Source organism: Euprymna scolopes, chromosome 9, assembly GCF_053919585.1.
Source record: "Euprymna scolopes isolate OS-2025 chromosome 9, ASM5391958v1, whole genome shotgun sequence".
Classification (NCBI taxonomy): Eukaryota; Metazoa; Mollusca; class Cephalopoda; order Sepiida; family Sepiolidae; genus Euprymna; species Euprymna scolopes.
In genome coordinates, this window is record NC_136490.1 from 128942879 (window position 1) to 128964783 (window position 21905).

General features: G+C 33.2%; 1 protein-coding gene and 1 pseudogene across 10 annotated transcripts in view; one reads left to right on the plus strand and one right to left on the minus strand.

Annotated features, from left to right (window-relative positions):
* Positions 1–21905, plus strand: part of LOC145284828 (myocyte-specific enhancer factor 2C-like) — a 347716-nt gene that overhangs the window by 319622 nt on the left and 6189 nt on the right. For all 10 annotated transcript variants that reach the window (XM_080133798.1, XM_080133802.1, XM_080133806.1 and 7 more), the window contains 6 exons: positions 7652–7792; positions 14764–14944; positions 17288–17466; positions 18115–18238; positions 18349–18396; positions 21390–21504. In XM_080133798.1, the coding sequence (XP_079989924.1) occupies positions 7652–7792; positions 14764–14944; positions 17288–17466; positions 18115–18238; positions 18349–18396; positions 21390–21504 (788 nt within the window). The remainder of the gene's footprint in view (positions 1–7651; positions 7793–14763; positions 14945–17287; positions 17467–18114; positions 18239–18348; positions 18397–21389; positions 21505–21905) is intronic.
* Positions 16360–16477, minus strand: LOC145285446 (5S ribosomal RNA; annotated as a pseudogene).

Consider the following 21905-nt stretch of genomic DNA (forward strand, 5'->3'; position numbering starts at 1 on the left):
CAAAGATATCATATTCCAAAAATCACTTTAAGTAACTAACAAAAAAAATCAAATTTCATGATTAAGCAAAGAAAAAGGGACCGTTTCGCATCACCATCATGAAAAAGAATAAGGACAGATAAGTCCACAATAATTCGAACTTACAAGATCAGCCTTGTAATGCTAACGATTCCACATTAATCGTTTTAAATCATTTAAAGATGGTTTTGTGTGTTAAAACTAAACGTATTTCATCAATTTGCGTGATTTTGGAATATCACATTTTCGTTCCGTGACGGGTACGTACATTTTTTTGGGGTTATCTTTCAGATGCAAGGTTCATTGTTTACTTGCGGTTTTAACGATGTAAGATTCCGTTGTACGGAAGACCAAATCGGCCAAAATGTCTATGATGTTTTTATTGGCGCTTTTCTTCGTATTTTTAATAACATTTTTTTTGCACCATTTACAAGTTCTTTTTACAAATAATTTTTTTAATACTGTAATAGTAAAATAAAGATACATTTATTAATTATACGGAAAAGGTATCTCGTAATGTTTTCACACGAGATTTTTTTCCTGTTGATTTCTCTTTTTTTTTTTTTTAATATTAAAATTGATTTAAAGTGATTTTCAAGCCTTTAACATGACGGAGTTTATAATGAAAACCAAATTACCGTTAAAATTAGAATAATCTTTATTAGAAATTTGTAACAAAATAACAAAATTATAAAACTATTAGATTAAAATTGAGAACTTTTAATTAAACAACGTGAACATTTTATAATGAGTGTTTTCATGAAATGTATTTTTAATAATAAAAAAGTGAACTTTTTTTACTTAAACTTCATAAAAAAAACATATCCAATATAGAATTTTACTAAAATAATTTTACTATTACAGTATTAAAAAAATATTTGTAAAAAAAAAAACTTGTAAATGGTGCAAAAAGATGTTATTAAAAAATACGAAGAAAAGCGCCAATAAAAACATCGTAGACGTATATTATCATTTAAACAGTATATCAATTTAAATATTTAAATTCAGTAAATAAATTTAAATATTTAAATTATGGCCGATTTGGTCTTCCGTACAACGGAATCTTACATCGTTACAATCACAAGTAAACAAGGAACCTTGCATCTGAAAGATAACCAAAATAAACAAGATAAAAAAAAACAAACTTTCTGATTGATATTAAAATAGGCTACAATGTAGACTTTTGAAAAACATTTTAAAATTATTAAAGATTTTAATGAATTTTCAATTAGTTTAAAAATTCAGAAATAACATCTGTTCGTTATATTATCTCCATACATTCAAAGTTACTTGCCTTCCCATGAGGACAGGGTTAGGCACAAAAGCTAGTTTTTTAATGTGGGAAAATCCAGTAATCAAGAAAAGGTACTTTGGATTGGAACAAAACTTAAAATTGCCTCAGTCGAAAAAGATTTCTTATCTACCGATTGAGGACAGAATATATAAAGTGTAGCATCAGAACAGATACTAAACTTTACTACGTGCATCACTGCATCATACTATACTGCTATGGAACAGATTCAGATTCAGAGTTTGGCGAACTAAAAAAAAAAAAAAAAAAAAGAAAAAATAAATGAATGTCCAAGCAAAAAAAAAAGTTCATTTTTCTATGTGTGTTTCAAATATGTTAATGTGTTATTGAATTTTATTAATAAAAAAAAAGTACAAAGGATATATAATCTTATTTTAAAATAAGATTATATATTATAGAATAGAAATCTGACAATACTTTTCCGGAATTTGCCGAAGATCCTTTTTTCCTGCTAACTCGATTTTCAAGAGCTAGGAAAAAAAAATGTTCCAAATACATGGGTTTGTATTACTGTACACAGATTCGAAAAAGTTGTCAAAAAACAAATACATAACAAATAAATATTATCAAAGGCAAGATAAGTTACTTTTCTACCAAACTGGATACATTTTTCGTGCTTTTATTCAATGTAACATGTTTATTCAGCTCGAAAAACATACTGTGTTTACCGATATGTGTTGGAAAATTCAAAATGGCGCCCGACACTCTCTTTAACACGGTAAGTTTGGGAAAAGGTGTTATAAATAATAAACTAGACAAAATAATATTAAAAAAACACCGAATATAGTTCAACCTATGTCACGGTAACATATATTGAGCGAATTTCTAACGATGGCGGTGAGTTGGCACAGGGGTTAATACCATGCAAACGGTAAATTTGCGACGGATTTGAATATCAGATTCGTTGGCAGCCGGGTTTGAATATCAGATTCGTTGGCAGCAACCCCAGAAAACCTTAAAAAAAAAAAAAAAAAAAAAACAATTTTTATTGGTCGGTGTTCTATTGTAGTTAAAGTAAATATTTACCCATTAAATTTTTCTGCTGGTTGCCATGGAACTCCACGGCCAAGGAGTACCCTTAATTTGATCAAGTATTTTTTTTTTTTTTTTTTTTTTTTTTTTACAGTTAAAAAACAATTTGTTATGCTACCGATCAAAAGCTAGTCATGTTTCGATTTTTAGGAAGAAAAGCTATGATTTAACATGGGGAGAGGGGTGTCGGTGCTTTAGATCGAATTATCTCCCCCGTAGCATGTTCTAAAATCCAAACATGGCTACCTTGAGCGCGCTGTCATAAAAACGGGGGTTTCCGCTACCCCCCTCCCAAAAAAAAAAAAAAAAAAAAAAACTTATTCGATTAAATTTACTGAATTTTTTTCCGGAGAACTTCAGTCCAAAATGGATACTTTCAATATTTTCATTTTTTAATGTCTTGATTAAACTGTACAAGTACCTACTTTTCTACCCAATTGTAAAGAGAAAATATAAATAAATGATATCAAAGTTCCGAGACAGTCGCAAAACTAATGTCAAAACATCTTTTTCATTCTAACGTAAAATAATTGACCCAAGTTTTTGATTGAAATAAAAAAAAAAATCGCTTAAAAATATTTTTTTAAATATCCAGGTAGGTACAAAAGTGGCCTTTCTTTCTTGCATATAACATTTATTTATAGCTTTTATTTATTTCATCCTTTTTGGTTTTTCTCAACTAATGTAAAAAAAAAAAAAAAAAAAAAAAAAAAAAAACAGGTAAAGTACCACGAATCGGTTGTACGAACATCATATATTGGGTCCATTCAAAGCAGACATGGAGAGGACAACAGCGTTTCACTAATGCACGGAGAACATTCGATCCCTCCGCCCCTCCACAAACTCACAATTTCATTTTAGGCAATGGCAAATGTGCGCCTTGTTGGCTTGCAGTATAGCAGAATGTTCTTTTCTTCGTTTTTTGTTTTCTGCCATTTTCGCGCGCACATATTTTGGATTATCACGTAGTTTCCCGACCCATATAATTTTATTATGAAGATATGCAGTAGTTCAACAATTTATTTATTACGCATAAAAAAGGATACGAAATAAAAAAAAAAAAAAACACTTAAAAAAATATAAAACAAATCAGTCACCACAGTTTTTCATGACAAAATGTTTTGTTTTTTTTACTTTTTAATTTGTGTAATACCGGCTTCCCCCCCCCTCTTCTAACGAGAAGCATTTAGTTTCAAAATGCCATGATCTAAAAAGTTTTCTCTTATACCTCTTTCCGTAAACCTTATTGACTTGATAATGTAATAAAGTTCCTATGTAACTTTACTCATTTTAACTTTATCTTTATGTTGTACGTACTCGTGACGGAACGAAGATGTCATATTCAAAAAATCATGCAAATTGATTAAGTTGTGTAGTTTTTCTTAACTAAGAAAATAAGTTTACGATTTGTAGCAATTTTAATAATATATTTAATGTAATGTATGTATCCATTATAAGATTGGGGTTTGTTTTACCTAGCTGGATTAATTTTCAATGTTTTTATTTAATGTAAAATGTTTATTGGGTTCAAAAAATGAGTAGTGCCGAGCGTTAAACGAGCACAATAAAAAAATGGTCGTGTGGTATCTCTTACATTTTTGAAGTCTCGGCAATCAGTTAAAAAAAAAAAAAAAAATAGTGGTAGAAACCCACGCAGTAAATGTTATGGTAACATTTGGTTAGGTTTCTAACAGTATTTTGTATAATTTTTAATTGTTTGTCGAGACTTCAAAGATGCAAGAGATATCATGCAATTATTTTTTCTTGTGCTCGTGGTTTTCGAACCGAATAAATATTTAAAATTAAGTAAAAACTCTGAAAAATTATCCGGACAGGTAGAAGAAAGAGCTGATCTTGCCTTTGGTAATATTTGTTTTTTGAACACTTTTTCGCATCTCTGTGGATTGTAAAACAAACCCTAAGACAGATTTTAATCTCAATAGTTCGAATAGAGTTGTCTTTTTATACATCATGGCCGATCAAATTTCTACGTCTCACTTGGTCATAAATTACCTGCTTTTTGAAATAGGACATCTTCATTCAATGACGAGTACGTACATCAAAGATTTTTCGGCGCTTCTACACTATTAGGACGAAATTTCGGAAATCGTAAAACTAAATTTCACACGAAAACAATGATATCTACATATTCCTCGTATTTTTAAGATGATTAAATCCAAAAATTACGAAAGTCGATAAAGTAGAAAATTGTTTTTTAAAGAAAATAAAAATAGAATTTGATGAAAACAATCGTAAGACACAGGAGAGTTCAAAAGGGAGGTAATTTTCCGTTTCGATTTAAACAAGATGGCGGCAATTTTTCATCTGCTAACACGATTAAAGTTTTTTTTTTTTTTTTTTTTTTTTTTAATAATTCAATAATATTCAGGTAATTTGGACCGTTGGAAGCTACCATTGTAATTTATTAGAATTGATAAAAAAAAAAAAAAAATCAGTAGAAACCATTGTTTTTTTTAAATATGAAAACTCCATTTATCGATTACAAAATTTCGTCCCAATAGTTTAGAAGCATTGATTTTTCTGTATTTTTTATTAATAAGTATATAATTTTAAATATGCGCCAAACATACTTATGTTGTGAATCATATTTTTCAATGAATATTTTGTTTCAAATATATAAGTTTTCATTTGATTACTTTTCCATAAAAATTATATATATTAAAAAACAAAAACAAAAAAAAACACAAATTAAAATGACATGGGTCGGGGAAAATACGCAATGCTATATTTTTTTTCCGTTCTATTGTCTACACTGTGTAAAATGGCCCCAGATATATCTGATGGTGTGATGATCCAGTGAAATAATTTTTTTCTTGTCAAATAGTGCTGAGTGGTATTTGGTGGTGGAGAAGAGAGGTACACTGAAGTTAATATTATTAAGCAAAATTCTACCAAACCTCGACACCAAAATCAACTAGATACTAAAACATTCTCGTAATGGCCTGCTCCCTGTTGGTAACAGCGTAGAGTTAGCCCTGCCCTGCGCAGTTGTTCTCTTTAAAAAGTTATCAGGAATCTTTTGCGGATCAAGGTGCTCCCTCCCCAGGAGGTGAGGGAGTGAGTTTTTCAATTTCCAACCCTAGTGTCACATTTTCTCACCGTAAGAGAGAAATAAATACCTGTCTAAGATAATATCAATGGTTGCTTTAATGTCAACAACAAATTTGAATGTTTATCTGGCTTTCGGGTCAAGATCACAGTGTGGTATATGTCCTGATGCTACACACCACTTTTTCTATCTTGGGTCATTGGAGGAGAACATCTTCACAACCAAGACAATTTTTATTTTTGTTCCTACCCAGAGTGCCACTTTTTGTGGAGCTGAGTTTTCCCCCCATATTAAAAACTGACCCTGTGTTTAACTCTGCCCTCGTGGGGAGGCAAGTAAATAGGAATAATTGGTAAAAGGAATAGAGAGGGAGCAACTTGGGTTTTATCATGCGTTTTTTTTTACTTGTGAATATTCCGAGATCGAGTCGTCAACGTTCGATGGATAGTATTGGATGTAGGAGAAGGTGGACGTGGGTGAAGATGTTGAGGGATGGGGCATGGAAAGCGCGACCGTCGGTGTAAAACGCTGGGTTGTCTGGTGGGGTTTTGGTCGTGCTCTCGCTTCTTTAAGTTTTTTTTTTTTTTTTTTTTTTTTTTTTTTTTTTTGCACAAGATTCGCTTATTATTTTGTCATTCCGAACTAAGATCATAAAAACGTTCAGTTCGCCTTCAATATGCCATCGTCCCAGGCATCGCCTCCTCCTTTTAGCAAAGATCCTCCCCCACACTTTATTTAACAATTCACAATATAGGCTTTCTTCATGATTGGCACTCAAAGGCTTTCAAAAGGCTTTCTGCGGTTTTGTCCCCAGATGAAAAAACAAAATAGTTTTTACTTTAAGTTTTATAATAAAAATATATTTATGAAACAAGGTGCTACAATTTTTTTTCTGTGCTTATTAAGATAGTCAACAGATCATTTTTTTTTTAAACATGTGGTTTTATGCAAAACCAATATCACTCACTTGTCATGTCGAAAGTAGTAATATATCCAATAATTACGAAAATTCATCAAGTAGAACAACTTTTGTGTTTTTTTTATTTAAAAAAAAAAAAAAATATCTGTCACTATTGGCTACAAGTGTCGAAAAACACGATGCCGTAATGTAAAATTTATGTTCATAGTTATGTCCTCTGTGTGTGAACTCCTCACCGTCTTTATAATATCTAAGAAAAATGAAATTTTACCCAATTTTCCATAAAAAATACTTTTAACTATAACTTTCTACTCGATAAATTTTCATAATTTTTGGACATGTTACTTAATTTTCACGTCGAAAATAGTATGTAATACTGTTTTTGCTTAAAACGACATATTAAAAAATCGATTTGTTGACCATCTTAAAAAAAAAAAGAAAAAAAAAGAAGATTTTGAAAGTTTTTTTTTTTTTTTGTTCAGCTGACAAGACTGCAGAAAGCCTTTGTCAACACAGGGATGCTGATCTTTAAGAAAACTGCTTCATGCCATTATTTCAGATACAATGCAATGGACAAATCTGGTTTTGATAACTGCTAGGTAAGCGATTAAATGACGATTCATAGTGAAAATTTATCCGGTGTTGACAATCGAGGTTTGAAATGGTCAGATTCTAAACCGAAGAAAATTAAGACAGCAAACTTGAATGGATTTTTTGTTGTTGAAGTTGATGCAAGAAAAAAAGTCATTTTGTAAACGTGGCTTTTAACTTTTGCAGGTTTGTTGGATTCTTTTGGTCAATTGACAATTTTGAAAAATAAAAAAAAAATGGCACTTGTTTATGTTGGTGAGCTTTTACAGCAACGCATTTCAGGTGAAAACGTTACATACTTACGCGTTATGGCAAAATGATCCAGTAGAAGATGTACTAGCTGCATTTCTAAAAATCATCCACAATTGCGGTTGGCTTAAAAATGGCAGACCCTTAATTTAATTAAAGTCAAGGGAGATAAGCCAGTTTGTCATATTGAATTAGGTGTGCAACTCTTTAAAACTCAATTCCATAAATTCTAATTTTACTTGTAATTATTTTTCTACTAGATAATTTTTTGTAAATCTATTATTTTCGAATTTATACTAATTTTGATATGATACGTAGGTAATGTTTTCACCTGAAATGCGTTGGTTTAAAAGATCAGCAATATAAGTAAGCACCAATTTAAAAAAATTTTTTTTAGATTTCTTGTCTTTGGTTGTTTTAAGAAGGCTTTATTGTTGAAGAGTTCTGTTCTTCTTTGCAGGCATTAAATAAAAAAGAGCACAAGGGTTGTGAAAGCCCTGAACCGGAACATGAACAATATATGCTGGGTCCCCGTTGTGACGATAAATATGGAAGAATCAATGAGGAATATGCCAGAGTCATGCAGCAAAACTCGATACGCGTAAGTTTTTCTTTAAAGTTTTGACGTTTCTGTGGGAAAAAAGACATAACTCATGAATATGTTAAGGTAGTTCTACAGAAGTTGAACGAATCAAAACAGACTTTTGCCAAAGCAGATTTATGTAAACAACGGGGAAACTAAGTGAAAATTCCATGAGCAAAATTTGTTTTCTAGAACTGTCCATCTATGGAATACAGTACTACAGGGTTGCTTTCCAGCTGAGTATAACATTGTTGTTTACAAGTCAAATGTAAACAAATTCTTGTTGAGGCGTCATCTTAAATACAGAATTTTTTGACCAGCTACAATCATTGTTACTAACTCCTCTCTGTGTTTCACCATCTACCCGTCAAACTTAATAATCCTTATCCTCAAGTGGCCTATAGGCCTTGATAATCAGTGACTCATTAATAAAAAAAAAAAAAAAAACGATAATTAATCAGAAAAGAATATGGATCTCTGGCTTACTTTCAGCAGCCTTGCAACTCTCACTTCTCTTATACTGTCCTTTAGGCCTCACATTCCATGAGCAATTTTTCTGACAAAAGGGGGAAGAATTGCTATTTTCTGGACCAGTATCTATTTTCATAACATTTCTCACTTGTTAGTTTTTTAACTTGAAGTGCTTTTTTTTTTTTTTTTTTTTTTTAAATATTTTAGCCTTTTACACCAAGTGGCTTCATGTCTTGTTTAGATAGATTTCCACTTAAAAAAAAAAAACTGACTGAAAATTATGTTATTTTTGCCTGGAGTGGAAATGTTTATTTTTTATTCTATATATTTAAAAAAAAAAAAAGAAAAAAAAAATGAATAAATAAATAAACATTTTCAGATATTATTTAAAAAAATTTTCTAAAAAGAATCTGAATGTTTACATGATTCAAATTTTTTTTTTTTAGTGTATGTACGTAGTTAGTATTGGCATGAGAGTAAAACAGTGAAATAGATGGGGGGGCATGCAAATATATTAGCTTGACAGATCTAAAACCTTCAGGCCTCAATGGCTGTCACATTCCAATAAACAAAGTACACTGCTATGTTAAAAATGGTAAAATCTAATGTTTGATTTTGTGGATTGAAGGAGTAAATGAAGTTCGTGGGCGGGAAGGACCATTTTATTAGTTGCTTTTAATGTAATTGTATTTTACCAATTAAAAAAGTGCTAATTTTTTTTTCTTTTTTGTTTGCTGCAAGGGAGTCCCCGCTTATCAAGGCCCAAAGGCCACTCGAGGATAAGAATTAATGAGTGCATACAGGTCATGGGACAACAGCATAGTAAACATTAGTGATGGAAATTAGGTAGAATTTGATTATTTAAAAGGGGACAGCTCAACAAGAACTTGTTTAGATCGGACTTGATGATGACCATATTGTAGTCAGCTGGAAAGCAGGTCAGTGGAATAGAGTTTCATAGGTGGGCAGTTCTGGAAAAAAAAAAAAACAGCTTTGTTCGTGGAATTTGAATTTAGATTTAAGTGCAGACAGGAAGTAAAGAAAGTTGTTGATAGTGGTTAGTCGTTTTCCTTTTGGATTTTCAGGATTTTCAAAAGGAAATCTACTATGTTCAAATTAAACGATATTTTTGTTGGACAAAATGTGAAAGTTAATTGCACTCTACCTTAAAAAAAAAAGTTTAAGCGCAATGGATACGGAAATAGTACTATTAAAATGAGCGGCCTTTTGTGTGGCAGAATTTATTTTTCTACATAGTCACCATCATTCTCAATGCCCTTTTGCTAGCGATGGAGTGGTGGTTGTCCATGGGCATCCGACGTAGACTTCATCACTCACATCTGTTGCACTTCTGAAATCAGCAAACCCATCTCCTAATGGTGCTAACATCAACTGCACCGGGTTCATAAATGTTCAACTGGCGCCAGGGGATATTGAATGGTTTATGTATTAAAGAATCCAATGATGCATCTCGGCTTCTAACACACGTCTATGGCAGGGGTTGCTTTCTTAAGAGTGTTGCACCTTCTTGGTCATCAGAACATACAATTTGCAATCCCTTCCGATCCATTTGGATGGAATGATAAATAAGAAGCAATACTATGGGAATTCTGTTCGTATTTATACAGATGAAGGAAATGAAGAATATTCTATTGCTAACATGAAGGATCTGCTCTTTTTTTTGTTATTGTCTGGAATTCTTTGGAATGTCATCAATTCTGAAATTTGCAGACTTTTTTTCAATATGGTTCAAAAATATCAAGGAAAAGATTATATATATATATATATATATATATATATATATAATAATAATAAAAAGGAACAAACCGAGTTATGTGTTCATCAACGTTTCATCTTTATTTTGAGACTTCCTTCGCAATAAAGACAAAACGTTGATGAACACATAACTCGGTTTGTTCCTTTTTATTTTTCTATTTCATAGGAATACTATTTCCATTATTAAGAAAGTTGAGACTTGTCTTCATGGATTTGACTGTTTCTTTATTCAAAAAAATAAAAATATAAACTCTGCCCTGAAATGTGTATTGCTTTATTTATTTAACTGAAAATCGTTTTGCATTCATTAAGAAACTAATCCGAATGTGGGGAGAAGCAGTAAATTAGGAACAGTTAACGTGATTCACTTTGGTTACTTTGAAACCATATACAAGGAAGAGATGGGAAAGATAAAGATAAGAATTGAAAGACAGGAGAGGAAATGAAAAATATGGATTTTTTTTTACTACTTTCTTTGCATATTGTTACAATAAAACCAAGACTGGAGAAAAAGATGAGGTCGACTGCTGGAATATTTTGATCAAAATAATTTGAGACCAGTTTTGATGAGTTGAAGAAGAAGCTTTGTTGAAACGTGATTTTGAAAAGGTTAAAATGTCTTCCCTTTCTTTTCCCCTCCTCGAATGAAAAGAAAAACCAATTGGTTCACTAAGTCATTGAATTTTTAGAAAAAGTTTTTTTTCTAATATAAAAAAAAAAAAAAAAAATTATGATTTTGAAAAGCATCCATTTTGAAAATATTTGGTATGTCAAGATAAGTAATCAAATTTTAACCTCTTAACTATCATCTTGAGTGCAGATCCATTCTTGCAAAAAAAAAAAAAAAAAAAAAAAATTGATCTGAAAATGGATGGAAAAAGAAATAACTATTGTAGAGAAAAGAAAATTATACAACTGCGAATATTAAACATAGCTGACCCAAGCAAAAATTAACAGCATCAATCTAGTCAGAGAAGCTTTAGAATTGTATAAAGAATTCGATGTAAAAAAAAAAAAAAAAAAAAAAAAAAAAAAAAAAAAAATGGTAATATTAATCAAGTCAGGGATAGCAGTGGTCCTCTTCTTGTATCAAGATGAAAAGCTATGAATGAAAAATTCAAAGAAATTCAATATATTTTATACAGTGATTCTCATACCTTATCATATACTGCATAATCACATTGACACATCAGTTTTCATTAGATAACTATAGTTAAGCAATGTTGAGCCTGGTCAGTACCAGATAGGTGACCATTTGCACATACCAGGTGCCGCATGTAGAAGGATGTTAAAACCTCCCTGCAAGAGCTACAAAAATCTAACCTCATTATCTCCCCTGATGGGGACATACATGCAATTGGGGACTGCTTGTGAATTTCATATTCCCAGAGGAAGCTGGTTCAAGTTGCCCAAGGTGGGTGCTGCTTCAGTTAGATGCCTTATTGGTTCATTCTCATCATCCCTTGGTTATAAATATAATCATTCAAACCTTCGCTGATGCTACCCGATCAGGCTGTCTGAAGATATTGGCTTCCTGAGACGAAATGCACCTAACATAGATGCTTTTTCTTTTTCTATTTCCTTTTGAAAAACTTGATGTTCTGCAAAACTAAAAACAACCTTTTTAACCCCCCCCCCTTTTTCCTTCTCCTTTCTACCCCCTCCACACTTCTTGACTGGTTTGCTAACTTAAAATTTACCAAGCATTAATACCATAACCCTTTTCCCTCTCCCATTGCAAAACTTATTCATCTTCCGCAGGGCAGGGAACAAAAACGATAAAATCCACTATAAAACAACCAAACCAAACACTACAAACTAGCAATTGAAGATACAAAGAGCTTGAAGAATAACAACCTTCTACAAAATAACTGGATGCAACATGAATACTATTTCCAAAATAACTGGATTTGACTTTAAATGACCTGAAAAGGGTTATTATGCCATAAAACAAAAACAAACCAAATCTTTGATCATACCCAGTAGAATTATGCCAAAAATATTGCAACAGCTGAAGTGAAAAGGCAGAGATTAGAGCCTGTGCTAATGTGAATGCAAGAATTAGGAGTGGATCGAGTAAGTTCAGGAAACTTCTGCCATTGTCAACTACCAAAGAGTTACCAGTATTGATAAACGGAATAGTCTTATTAGGCCTGTGTACGCAGTGTGATTCTGCATGGAAGTGAAACCTGACTGATGAGGGTTAAGGACATGCGTTGCATGAAAAGAAATAATATAACAATGATACAATGGATGTGTAATGCAGAAATTTGAACACAGTTCCGATGATCTCAGAGGAACATTAAAATCTGGACAGTTCAGAGAGATGTGTGTAGAAGAATAGACTTTGATTTTATGACCATTTTGAAAGGATTAATCACGGGTTTGGGTTAGTAGCTGTTGAAGTAGCAAGTTCAGTTCAGTTAAATACCCCCCCCCCGCCTTTAAAAAAAAAAAAAAAATGGACTAAACAAAACCGAAACTACGAATATATATTTGAATATATAAAGAACTTAAGGCATAAAAGCTTTTTCCGAAATTGGATTTGGCATTAAATAACTTGAAAAGGGTCGGTATGCCATAAACAACTAAACCAAAACCATAAATAAATATGTGAACATGTGATTTGTGGCATAAGAACTTTTCCAAAATTACTGGCTTTGATATTAAATAACTCAAAAAGTGTAAAAACCCAAAAATAGTTCCTTCAAGAAAATCAACGGTAAATAAATCACAGTAAAATATTTCGAAATATGCAAGCAGATCACCTTTTTTTTTTTTTTAATTTTTATTGCCAATATATTTGTGATTAATTTATGTTTTGCTCTGCTTTAAGGGGGGGGGAAAGTAAAATTAACAGAAATAATGGAAGAAATGGATTTAGCATCAACCTATTAACACCAAGTACTGTTGCTCTTCAATATGCAATAAAATCATTCTCTTCTGCTGTCGATAATGATTGTATCTTTTTAATAGCAATTTTCTGAATAGGTGTTTGCTGTGACCATACATCATATATGAAGCAAATTCTAGTAGTTTCACACACCACCTTTTTTTCTTTTTTTTTTTTTTTGGCATTATTATTATTATTATTATTATTATTATTATTGCGAACAATACTTCTCCATTTCCCCCTCTGCCGCTACAAGTCGTTAGGCTGCTACGTTTGTTGTGTTGATGTTCCTGCATTTAATCAAGTTGTAATGATGCGTCTAGACATATAATTAAACGCATCATGCCAAAGGAGAAACCAAGGAGATTTAACGTTGCTGCTACAGCGGACAGCATCGGCAGTCAGCTTTTAAGAGGGAAAAGGCATGTAAACACATCATCACAACCACGAGCAATATGGATCTTTCCAACAAGAAGGAAAGATAACCCGACTTGACTACATCCAAATATTTTTCAAAACCACCTGCGTCCACAATGTAAATACACTTTCGTTTAATGTCACAGCAAAGTAGAATATCGGTTTGCTCAATTCAAATGGTAGAATATCTGATCATGGTTTCTTTTTTACTGATGATTTAGATACGTTTCATCTTATAATTTATTATATTCTTGACCGCCAGGTTTAAATTGAAGATTTTGGTTTTATTTGGAGCTGAGGAGACCATCCTCCCAGGCATTACTTCTCCTTTTGCAGTTTGGAAAAGGTTATTCTTTCTCATCTGATTTTTAGGGGTTTTTTTTGGGAGGGTGGGTTGAGTTTTCAGCAATTGACCTCAATACTACTAGTTAATAAAATGCTGATAAGACCAATTCAGGCAATTTTTATAAGTCTTTACTTTTAGCAATTGTGCCTTATCCCACACAAAACCATTACCTTGTGTCACATCCAGTCTTCAAGAAAGTTTGGTAAACCGCATCAAGATCAAACAATCATATTTTTTACAGGGTTTTATTTTTTTGTATTTTGGAAAATTGCTCCAGACAAGGCGTGAAACCACTTAATGTAAGGAGATAAGAATGGAAGATACCTATTGGCATTGTAAAGGTAGAAGGAAAAACAGTCAGCTGAAAGACAGTTCCACAAGTTCTTGGAAAGAAGTTACTGAAATTGAACAAAACAAGGAATTTGTTTATCAGACAAAAATGTCCTTCCAGATTTTTCTTGTCTCAGCATTTTCTTTGGTTATTTAGAATGAATTTTTATCTTTTTCGTTGGAATTTTCAAAATAGAGAACTGGTTTTATTATAAAGAATTGCAACAAATGCTACCTCAAAAAAAAATTACATTACCCATGGAATACTGACATGTTTCATAATTTTAAACAATAATACAGAGACTCGTCTATCTAAAACCACTATCAACAATTTTCCCCACTATCTGTGCCTGAATCTAAAATTCCATGAACAAAGTTTTTTTCTTAGAACTGCCCACCTGCTTTTTAGCTAACTACAACATGGTCATCTTCAAATCCAATGTAACTAAGTTTTTGTTAGGCCGTCCCCTTAAATAGTCTATTCTACCCAACTTCCATCACCATACACTCTTTAACTCTTATTCTCAAGTGGCTTTCAGGCCTTGATAAAGGGTGACTTTTTGTGAAAAAACATTTAACTTGAGTTTTATTTAAGGTTTTTTTCTCCGTTTTGTTACATATTCTCTACTTCATAATAAAACAAAGAAAAAAAGAACAAAGTTTTCTTTTGCAATCGTTTTTACCAATTCTTGTACTAAACTAATAAAAAAATATTGAATGCTTTTCAATCTGGTCGTCATCTTTCTTCCTTTTCAGCCGGGCATGCAGCAATATCCAAGTGTTTCCATGCCAGTAAGTGTCCCAATTCACAACCCTGGTTATATGGTCCAGTCTCCAATTTCATCCCTGGCTCAGAACGCCTCCATCAGTAGTACTACAGGCCTGCTACAGCCCCATGCAGTAGGCAGCACTGTCAGCCCAAGACCAAATTCTACAGGTAAATCTTTACCTCTGTACCCACTGCTCATTTCCATTTTTGTTTGCAAAAGACATTTTAACCAAGTTGTCAATTTCAAAACTATTTCTCATGGTGGCATTATTTTGAAAGAATTCTTTTTATTTTTTTCAAAAATCCATCTTTTAATATTTTTGTTTGAATCTTTTCTAAAATATAAAATCATTTAAAAAATTTGGTGGAGAAGGAAGTGACCTGCCAGTTGCTTTTTCCCTGATTTCCAGAGATTGCAACTTCTATTCTACCCTAAAATCAACCTGAAGAATCTGCAACTCTTCACTGGCTTATCAGATGTGAAACAGGAAGTTACTAGCTGAGTAAAGATCCTGGATATGAACCAGCAATCCAATGTAGGAAGCTTCCTCAGCCATTTTTAATCCTTAACGTCCCAGGAAGAGACCAGACTACAACTGTGATCTAGACGGATAGAGAATGTCTCCCATTCTATGTACATGTGCATCTTCTTTCTGAGGCCCTTCATCCCGGTTGATAAACATCCTGGCTCCAATTTAAAACATTCAACCACCTGAGAAGAGAAATAGGGGTATTCAAAAGTTGCTATAACCAGATAGGACTACAAAACTGACCAAATCATCTGCAAATATGAAGAGGAGGACTATTTAATGTAACACTGCAATATCAATGCCATCTATTGCCAAGCGGTGCAGATTAAAAGATCTTGCAGCACACAACAATAATGAAAACTAAAAAAGTGGAAAAATTTAATAACCACACGCTTCAAAGACATGCAAAAAAGACAGAGATTGTAACCACTATTCCGCCTGAAAGTTGGTATAGTGCATTATGATTGATTGCGAAAGATCTAGTTATAATGAGTCAAACAATGAGCAGTTATTAGTTTGATTGTTAAGAAATGTGTACATTCCTGTCTTGATGCAAGAAATCTGTCCTAAACAGGATTGAATCGGCTGCCTTCCTCCAAAAGAGAAAGACTGGGGAATCTTAGTTCACAAGTGGGCCCCAGTCACTTGTATTTCCCGATCATTTAAGGTGATTTTAACATTAGTTTTTACAGGAAGCTTTCATGTATAGTGCCAAGTATTTCGAAATGGTCACTCATCTAATACTGATCATGTTAAGTGTTGCTTAACTTTGGTGATTTAACAAGAACCAACATTGTTCTTTACATTGGCCATATCATCATCCACAAAGTATAAGTCAATCGCCTGACAATAAAAACAGACCATTTGACATCGTCGAAGTCTCCGTTCAGTTTCAAAAGACAAAGGATACCCCTGTAAGGGTAGTTGCGCACGTAATTGTGAGGTAAGGGTTGCGCAATCACCACCCACACCTCTCCTGAATCGGTACTGCTTGAGTCCAGTGGCAAGCAGAAGTCCAGAACAACTGAAAACAATGCCGAGATAAGCAGAGAGTGCATACAGCACCTGGAAGTCCCACATGGTCACCCATCTGGTACTGCCCAGGCTCATCGTTGCTTAACTTTGGTGATCTGATGGGAACCGGTGTGTCAAACGTGATTATGCCGCATACCATTTGACATGGATATCCGATATCAGCCATGGCAAATCAGTTTTTCCATGAAAATAATTCTCATAATACTCCCAGAATATAAATAGTTTATCAACCAAAAGTGAAAATAGAATCGTTTTAAGTTGGATTTTTATTTAGATGAATATTGATAATTTGTATTTAGATGAGTATTGATAATTTGTATTTAGATGAGTATTGATAATTTGTATTATTGGATTCTTCAAACTTCTGTTCTCATCTTGGGTGTTTGTTTGGTTTCACAATGTTTCAGTTGATGTAACTTCCAACCTTCTTCAAATGTATCTTGTTAAACTCATGGATTAAATACACGGTTGCATGTGAAGATCCATAAAGACTCCAGAGTTAGAAAAGATACCTCTGAAGAAGGTCAGGCATTACATTGACGGAAACGTATGGATAATATGCAAAATGAGAACAGTGATCTGAATAATAGAAATTTGGTTGAGATATTTTACAAAGTCTACCATTAACAAAGTCATTTGAAAATGGATTTTGCTTTACAATAAAATCATTTCAACTTTTGTCTGGATACAAACATGGAATTTTTTTTTGACAAAATCAAAAGGTCAATTGAGTGCAATTAATCAATAGTTTTTTTCATTGGTATGAAACTATACAAGGACTATTCCCATGATTCTTTATTAAAATAAATCATTTTGAAAAAAAAAAAATAAATAAATAAAAGGGATGAAGAGAATTTTGAATTTACTTTTTTTTGTTTTTATTCCAAAAGAAAAAAAAAATATGTAGAACCTCTGGTTTAACGATATGTGATTATTTTCTTTGCAGGAGGAATGGTTGATCTCAGTACTTCAGCTGGCAACAGTTACCAGCAGAGATCTTCTCCGAGTACGTCTCCTGGAATAATGTCAAATAAGGTGATGGCAAAACAGTCTCCGAACTCCCAGCAGAGACAACACAACTTACGAGTGATGATACCCAATTGTCGAGGAGACATGAATTCAGAGGTAAATCTTTAGATCAACTTTCTCGTCCTTCGATAAACAACGACATATCAGCTGGTTTTAAGGATGCCCTTGATATTTCCAATTTCGACTTTTTAGAAAAGAAATTTATAACTTTTGGAATTATTTTTAAGGTAAAATTTTATTATAATAAACGCGTGTTATTCAACCTTTTTATTTATGTGTGTGTCTGCATATATATATTATATATTACACATACACTAGCAGGTCGATCAGCCTTCCCAATCATAAAATATGCATAAATATTATATTTTAATTAATGCAGATTTATTTATCATAAACAGAATATCGTAGGTATTAAGTGTAACATTAAATTCATTTAGAAAAATGAAGTAAAAAACAAAATAAAAACGAAAAGAAACTGAGACATGTGCATGGGGGTATTATGTTTTTTCTAAACGGTTTAATTCTTAGTAAAAAGAAAAAAAAAATGTTCAAGCTGAGATCAAAACCATAACTTAAAGACTGAGTCAAGTATGATAATCATTAGACCAGCTTGCCACGATTTTTAAAAAGTGTTTTCAAACCTACTTTTTTTTTAACATAAGGAAGCTGTCATGTTTCATGCCTGTGCATACCATCATGGTTTTGAGCCCAAGTCTTTGAGCTTATTTTTACTTTGTTTTTCAGTTCTTACATGTCCAATCCCAGCAAAGGAATTCTAATGCTCTGCAAACCCCGATTGTATCGATGGCCACACCTGGGATGTCAAGCTCTAATTATCCGTCCGCTCTTTCAAGTTCTTTCCCACCAAGTAAGTTCAGAATAAAACCATCTTTCTTAACTATTGCTTTTTTTCTTTTTTTTAAATTCAAATCTTTTGTGAAATACAATCTAAATGCATTGATTTTCTATTTTATTTAGATAACCACAGTCAAATGTATGTTGATCGGACCCAAGGATCTCCTGAATGTAAGCACTTTGATTTTTTTTTTCTCCATCTGAATCTGATCAGTAAAATCTTTTATACTAGACTAGCCCGGGTGCCTGACATTGCCTGGGTGTTTGAAGGTGTGTGTTGTGTAAAAAAAAAAAAAAAAAAAAAGTGGTAGTAGGCAGGCTAGAACCCGTACCGCACTGGAGGCAAAGAACGTGACCCCCCCCCCAAAAAAAAACATGACGTCTTTGCTGTTGTGCCCATTGCCAAACCAGAAGTGACGTAGGTTTAAATTAAGGCTAGACAATTGAAAAGAGCGGATGACTTTCGCAAATATCGGCAAAAAAAAAAAAAGTGACCACTCCCTGCAGAAAAGTGCCCAGTTCAGGGTGAAGAAATTAATATTTTTAGCCAAATTTTCGATATTTGTTGTCTGAAGAGTTGAGCTTCAAAATGTAACTGATCTCGTGAAAATCCGTCGCCTTTGTTTAAAGTTTTTTTGAGACATACAAACTTACATGCATATTTAAACACACAGGTGAGATTTGTATTATACACTAGCGGGGCGTACCCTGCATTACCCGAGTGTTTGGAGGTGTGTATAGTTTGGGGTAAATCAAAACAAAAGAATAATAAAAAATCGTTTTGGTAGGTAAGTAGGGAGAATCGAAGTCGAAGCCTTGAGGCGCAGTTGGAAAATAATAAAGTGTGAAAAAAAAATTGTGCGACGTTAACCGTTCGCCAACCAAGAAATAGTAACAGAAAGAGGTTTGAATTGACAGGTGCCCGCAATAAACTTAACACTGTTACTTCTATTTGACCTCATTAATGAGGTCAAATAGAAGTAACGGAGTTGACATTTACTGCGGGCCAGGTTTTTTTTGTTTGTTTTTTTGGTTTGTTTACTCAACTTTGGCTTGTTTTGTTTCCCCAAGATGTTGGGGAGAAACCAGCTCCCCATAAAAAGGGATTGTCCAAATTGAATAGCAATCGCCTGATATAAGGAATTTTTCTCGCATTAAAGCTGATTGCTACGTTACCGGCACGATTGCCGATAACAGCGTCTTAGCTTTGAATTAGTTTCGCTTTTTATACAAAAAAGCCGAATCAACACGCAAGAAGCCAAAATAGTAATGATAATAAATCTAGACGTGACCCGCGTTCCCAAATCGTAGATATTATTATCTAGGGGGTATGTAAACACTTTTAAGCGATAGTAACGGCCCCCCCCCCAAAAAAAAACGCCTTTTCGAGACATACAAAAATGCACACGCCGCATTTGCCTTTTTATATATATAGACTAGTGAGGGGTACCCGGTGTTGCCCGGGTGGTTGGAGGTGTTTTTTTGTTTTTATATTTATAGAAGGTGTCCAGACCTGTCATTGCCCAGGATCTATTATAGTCAATTTTGTTTTAAGAATATTTTTAACAATAAAGCAAATGTATTGGTGTGACAGTACTCACAAGTAAGAGATTAAAAATGAAAACATAACAAAGCCTCATGTATATATGAAAGAGTATTGTGCCAAATTGTCACTTGAATGCATTATCACCATGAAAAAAACAAAAAAATTACCCATCTGGTCTCTTCGTTATATATGATTATCAGTTTTAGTAGTGCTTATACAAATAATAAATTGTTCTTCACCCCATCCTTGGCCACCCATACCAGTCAAATGTATATCGTTTTGGTGGCGGAAGAGGGACAGTGGCTATGCAAAACAAATGGTTGTAGAGAAACATCTGGAACAATGAAGAGGGCTGTGTCCTGTTATGTAAATTATTTTATTTGATCAATCAATAACATTTGAAGATATTTGGTATGTATATAGCTGAGTATCACTGTGGCCCTCCCACCGAAGTCAGCAGTTGACTTTTGACCCCACTGAACTGGTCTGACCGTTTATCGTCTATCTTAAATTCTCATAAATTCTCACCGATCAGTTTTTGTGTCGATTGTGCTGAAAATGAATTAGCTTTGCATGCATGTCAGAAAAAGAAAACAGACTCGGAGAGTTCTAACTATGAAAAATTAATTTCACAAAAATTACAAGTCTTTACATATGTACATCGTTCAGTTCGATTATACCAGAAACATCAAGATTCGCCAAAATCTTATTCTTTGTTCTCTATGATGGCGGCCAGGATGGATGGAGGTGGGTTTGTGGCGTTCTTGGAGCATATGTTTTTCTCAAGATTTGGCTTCAATCTGTTCAAATCGGCCTGGGCATTTGCTTAAATACTAAGGTAACAGGGTTAGTCGGGGCAATCCGCCAGACTAACCAGATTCCAAACCGTCAAATTTCATTCCACCTTATGACATTTCCTGTCATTTTTTAAACAACATAATATGTCTGTTTTTACAAAACACAATAAATTCATCCTTTTTTATAGGTCACCTGCTGCTGTCCTTGATTCAATCAATGTTTAATTGACAATCTCAGCATAATTACCTGGTGTTAGGGGATCTTAGTCTCCCCAATGGGGAGCAGTATCACTCTTCCAGACGGTCATGTCATATTGCCCACACTGAAGATTGAACCTTTAACCTCCAGAGAAATGTCACTTAGAACTGAATTTTACTAAGTTCTTCATTCGATAAACCATGAGTTCACAAGAATGGCGTAATGTATAAAGTACTAGGTAAAATTTGGTTCTAAGGAGCTTGAAGGTTCTATCTTCAGTGAGGGCGATACCAATTGTGAATTACTTAGGAGTTCTACCCGGTTATGACGGATGGAATGAGAGTATACTACCCCTGTAGATTAGTTCTATTCGAAATTCTGTGCAGATTCTCGAGTTCAACAGAAAGATTCGAGTTTAATAAGATATACCTGAAGAAGATCAGTGGTTACATTGAGTGAAACGTTGTGAAAATAACATCCAAGATAAGAACAGTAATCCAAATAATGAGAATCTTCAATCCTCATCTCAAAAATTTATAATCATATCTATTATAGAAAGTTGATTTGTTGTTTCAAATCGAATATTGCAACAAAAAACTCAAATATATTTTTGTTTTTGCAGATGATTTTGCTTTGAATACTGCTGACCTCAGTAGTATTACTAACTACAACCATTGGGGAAGCCAAGGAGGACAAGGACCCCCAGGTTCCTTACAGAGTAACATGCAAATGGCGGGGTAAGTTGATATACAATTCTTCACATACTTCTGCTTTGTTTGAATTTAACTTTATTAAACTACAAGAATGATAAACTTTATCATAAAATTTTGCTAAATAAAATGTTCCTCATTTAAAAAAAAAAAAAAAAAAATATAATAATTTAATTAAAACGACAATTTGTTGAATTAGCAAAAAGAAATTCCACATTTTGTACAGGGTGCCCCCCCCCCATCCAACTGCTCCCCATGGAATCGTTAATAAAATTCATAATCTTGTCTGAAATCTAACCATATTTGGTACAAATAAACTTTACTCTATGTCTGACTTGTCCACCAAGTTCTAGTCATGAATGTCCAACAGTCTTTGTTTTATCACCATTCACTAATACATCCTAGGATGAAGTACTATTGCCACATCT